The sequence below is a fragment of the Molothrus ater genome, chromosome 15, assembly GCF_012460135.2.
Source record: "Molothrus ater isolate BHLD 08-10-18 breed brown headed cowbird chromosome 15, BPBGC_Mater_1.1, whole genome shotgun sequence".
In the NCBI taxonomy this organism is placed as follows: Eukaryota; Metazoa; Chordata; class Aves; order Passeriformes; family Icteridae; genus Molothrus; species Molothrus ater.
In genome coordinates, this window is record NC_050492.2 from 16,315,926 (window position 1) to 16,320,839 (window position 4,914).

Sequence of the window (4,914 nt, forward strand, 5' to 3'; positions counted from 1 at the left end):
CAGAGAGGGCTGGGGACACCCGGAGGGGATCATGGAGGGGAACATGGAGGGGACACCCAGAGGGGACACCCAGAGCAGCAGGGGAAGTGGCAGCAGTGCTGACTGGAAGCCCTGAGTAAGAAACACCCGAGTGGCTCGGTGGCAGCCAGTCACCCACGGGGAAAAAAAAGAAAACTTTTGGGAAGTGCTGATGCACCAAAGAGGGGGAAAGAGAAAGAGAGCTCCCACCAGTGTCCTGCCGGTTACTGGGCAGCCCCCACCCCTGGGGAGGTTCTCAGCGGGGAAAATGAACTTTGCAAGGGTCTGCTGTGGGGCTTTTTTCCATATCCATGAAACATGCTGGGAACTCTCAAATATGTGCTTGCATTATAAATATATACGCAAATATATGTGTACACATATATATTTATGTGTGGGTTTGTCTGTACATGTAGCTATGCCTATGCATGAATACAAATACATGGATGTGTATGCCTTTATAGATATGTTTTAGGAGAATAATCACACCCTCATCCAAAGCTCGACATCCCAACACTGCTGCTGCTGCTGCTTGCCTTGAATTCTGTGGGAAAGGAGGGAGCAGCTAGTGTTGCAGCAGAATCCCCCTCTCCTCTGTTATTTATATATATATATATATATATACCCCCATACATATACACACCTACACATGCACACAGGTGTATATATGTACATATTTATAAATATACAGAGATATATACACATATTTATAAATATATAGGCACACATATTCACATAGATACGTAGACATAGGCACATATACATACACACACCTATACATACATACATACATACATGTATTTATAATAGTACATATATCTATGTGAATGTATATATATGTGTATATGTGTATTTATATACTTATCTATTCCTATATATTATATTTCTGTATATTTTAATTTTATATTAATATATATTATAGATATTAATATATGTACATATATATTATATATAATTCTGTATATTTATATATTTTATATGCTTATATACATGTATATATACATATATAAATATATATTATGTTTCTGTATATTTTTATTTTATATATTTAAAAAATTACATTCTGATATATTGATTTATATATATTTACATATATATTTAATATATTTTATATCTATTTATACCGGGGGGATGTGTGTAGTACGGCAGTGTGTGCACACGCGTGTTCAGGTGTGTACAGGTGTGTTCAGGTGTGTTCAGGTGTGTTCAGGTGTACCATGGGGTTCACACACCCCTGTGCGCGCCCCCGCGCCCGCGCGCTCCCGGCCGCCCCGCGGAGGATGACGTCACACCGGCGGGGCCGGGCGCGCCCGCGCTGGCGCGCGGCCGGGGTGACGTCACCCATGCAGACGGTACGCCCCGCCCCCCCGGCACCACGTGACGCGGCCCCATTGAGAAAACGCCGCTCCCGCCGGCGCGGCCCCAATATAAGCGCGCGAGCGGCCGAGCGCGACCGGGACACGCGGGGACAGCGGCACCTCCGCCACATCGCCCTGCCCATCCACCCAACAATCCCTCCATCCATCCCTCCATCCCGCCCGGCCATGGTGAACCTGCGGGTGTGCGCGCTGGAGTGCGAGGCGCTGCGGGCGCTGCTGCAGGAGCGCGGCGCGCAGTGCCTCGTCCTCGACTGCCGCTCCTTCTTCTCCTTCAACGCCGCGCACATCCGCGGCTCCTGCAATGTCCGCCTCAGCACCATCGTGCGGCGCCGCGCCAAGGGCGCCCTGGCTCTGGAGCACGTCGTGCCCAACGAGGAGCTCCGCGCCCGCCTGCGCCAGGGGCTCTTCCACACCGTGGTGCTGCTGGACGAGCGCAGCGCCGACCTGGACGTGCCCAAGCGCGACAGCACCATGCTGCTGGCGCTCGGCACCCTCTGCAGGGAGGCCCGCGGCGCCCGCATCTGCTTCCTCAAGGGTGAGTGGCGCCGCGGGCGCCGGAGGGGACGGGAGGGCCGGGCCGGGTGGCCCCGCTCTGCCCGCGGCCGTGCGGCGCTCACCCCGCGCCCCTCTCCCCGCTCTGCCCCCACAGGAGGTTACGAAGCCTTCGCGTCCGCCTGCTCCGAGCTCTGCACCAAGCCGGCCGCCCCCGCCGGGCTCAGCCTGCCCCTGAGCGCCAGCCCCGCGCCCGGCAGCGCCGACTCGGGCTGCAGCTCCTGCGGGACGCCGCTCTACGACCAGGTGAGCGCCGGGGGGAGCGAGCGGAGGGAGCCGGGACGGGAGCGGAGCGCAGCGGGCGCTGCCGCCGAGCGCCGGCCGGGGCTGAGCGCGGCTGTTCCTCTGTTCGCAGGGCGGGCCCGTGGAAATCCTGCCGTTCCTGTACTTGGGAAGCGCCTATCACGCCTCCCGCAAGGACATGCTGGACGCTTTGGGGATCACGGCGCTGATCAATGTCTCGGCCAACTGCCCCAACCACTTCGAGGGGCACTACCAGTATAAAAGTATCCCCGTGGAGGACAACCACAAGGCGGATATCAGCTCCTGGTTCAACGAGGCGATCGATTTCATCGGTAAATGAGCTCTTTTTGCAATCCGCGCTTTTTCTGGGTTAATGTCCCCTGGGAAGTGATTTTTGGCACTCTTTTTCCGCGGTAAAACCTCCGCTTGAGATTGGGGGATAACATTCCACTGGGAAGATAAACTCGGGGAACATTTCCATTAGTTTAATTCTATTCACAGGCATAATCTTAGCTTCTGAAAGCTGTTTAAAATCTTGATTCAAGAGGCGCTGGTCTTGCAGAAAAGAGTGAATTTAAGCGGATCAGTATTAAAGTAATCTTGCAAGACTGCTAAAGTGACCTGGAGGAGCTATTAGTATAATTGGAATTGGAGCCCAGAGTGAAAATAGCTGCTTTCCTCGGGACAAAGACTCCCTTTGTCTCGAAAGCTCCGGGTGTACCTATTAGGCTAAGGAAGGGATGGATTAAAGAAATGTAAAACAGCAGCCTGTGCTTTTCCCACCTCTGGAAGCAGCGAGACTTGTTTGCTAACTGTGTGCTTTGATTCTTTCAGACTCGGTGAAGAGCGAGGGAGGAAGGGTCTTTGTGCACTGCCAGGCTGGCATTTCCCGCTCAGCCACCATCTGCCTTGCTTATCTCATGAGGACCAACAGAGTCAAACTGGATGAAGCCTTCGAGTTTGTCAAGCAGAGGAGAAGCATCATCTCCCCAAATTTCAGCTTCATGGGGCAGCTGCTTCAGTTCGAGTCGCAGGTCCTGGCCCCCAACTGCTCAGCAGAGGCCGGGAGCCCCGCGATGTCAGTGCTGGACAGAGGGGCATCCACCACCACCGTCTTCAACTTCCCCGTCTCCATCCCGGTCCACACCACGTCCAGTGCTCTAAACTACCTTCAGAGCCCCATCACTACTTCCCCAAGCTGCTGAACAAGAAGAACGTGGCCAGGACTCGGACTTGCTGTCTCAAGTGCAATAAGGACAGGGGCAGTGTCACTTGTGTTTTGTGGGGAGCTGTTGGTGCATCCCAGAACGGTGTCCATGGAGAGGAGCTCGCCCAGTGCCAGAGAAACCAGGTGTTTCTGACTTCTCAAGCAAATGTCTGGATGTCTGCACAGAGATCAAAGGACATTGGCTCTTCCTGAGCTGTCCCTCCTTGTCTTCTGTCTGTCCCAAGCCTGCTCCATGTTTAGTAGCATGCTCACCAGTATTCCCATTCCTGGACACTTTGAGCAACACTGATGCTGTCCCCTTTTATATGACAGTCCTATTTATTTATTTTTACATTAGTGCATTGTTGTTGGGTTTTTGTTCTTTTTTTTTTTTTTGCCTTCACAAACGTAAAGTTTCAGTTCTAGAGAAACCAAATACCTCAGTATTTTTTGGTACAATTATCCTGTGTGTGTATATCTGTCAGCTCTTCTTGTTTCCCAAGCACTGACATGAAAGCACCAGGCGAGTGCTTTTTTTTTTGAGTTGCCAAGGGTTGTATGTTTGCTGATTTATTTATGATGTGAAATAATATATTTCTTCTTATGAAGACATAGTTTTGTTACATGATTATAACTTTTTTTATACCAAATGGAATAAATTATGATATTTCTATTCATCTGGATTATATATTCTTTAAAATAGTGCATTTCACAGTCCCAAAACTCATGTGAAGCTCCGGGGTGAAGAGCTGTAATTTTCAACTCTTCTGGCCTCTGGTCTTGACTGAGAAAAAATGGGTTTAAGCACCATAATTGACTAGAAACTACTGCAGGTTCTTAACCTGAGCTTTTCTTTGTCCCCATGTAATTGTGTGCAGTGGCAGGGAGCCAAGGCTGGCTTCTCAGCTGGGAGTAGATTTGGCTGTCCCGATGGCTGTAACAGAACCAGCTGAGACTTGGGCACTGGGCTACACTGAATTCAAAATAGTCCTTCTCCTAAGAAGGAGGAATAGGCTTCCTTATTCCTTGTTTACTTCTAATGCTTGAAAGGTTAAGTCTAAAAATTAACCTGTTAGTAACAGATCTCTAAGGCTTGGCACAAACTCACAGAGTGTTTTTCTTTTTCTGTCCCACCTCCTTAACTCCTTTTTGCAACTCAAATTGCCCCTGATGCCTGGAGTGAGGTATTTGGCTGGCTGGGCTGTCTCTGTAAACAAATCAAGGCATGACAGGGGATCAGGTAACCAGCAACTCACCCATTTTATTACCCAGACCCAAATAAATTCTTTCCTGCTGGAGATTATCACTAGAGTCACTTGGAGCTGATGTTTCTGTTGAGGCAATGAGGAGAGTTGGTGTAGCACAGCCAAAGCCAGGCAGGGGAGCTCCAGCAGCATCTCTGGGCAGAGGCAGGATGATGGGCAGCAAAGGGCTCCTGGGACACATCTGCACCTCTCATGGGCATCCCTGCTGTGACATCCCCTTCCCAGGGAAGCTGAGGGCTGTGGGATGCAG

At 50.6% G+C, this 4,914-nt stretch overlaps 1 protein-coding gene across 2 annotated transcripts; it reads left to right on the forward strand.

The window, feature by feature from the left end:
• Nucleotides 1–1,444: 1,444 nt before the first annotated feature.
• On the forward strand, nt 1,445–4,076 carry DUSP1 (dual specificity phosphatase 1). Of its 2 annotated transcripts, XM_036392037.2 has the most exons (4): nt 1,447–1,932; nt 2,047–2,195; nt 2,305–2,524; nt 3,027–4,076. In XM_036392037.2, exons 1-4 carry the CDS (start codon nt 1,563–1,565, stop codon nt 3,395–3,397), a joined length of 1,110 nt encoding a protein of 369 aa, XP_036247930.1. In that variant the 5' UTR covers nt 1,447–1,562; the 3' UTR covers nt 3,398–4,076. The 2 variants fall into 2 exon arrangements, with proteins under 2 accessions (XP_036247929.1, XP_036247930.1); XM_036392036.1 differs by having other exon boundaries at nt 1,445–2,195.
• Nucleotides 4,077–4,914: the final 838 nt, after the last annotated feature.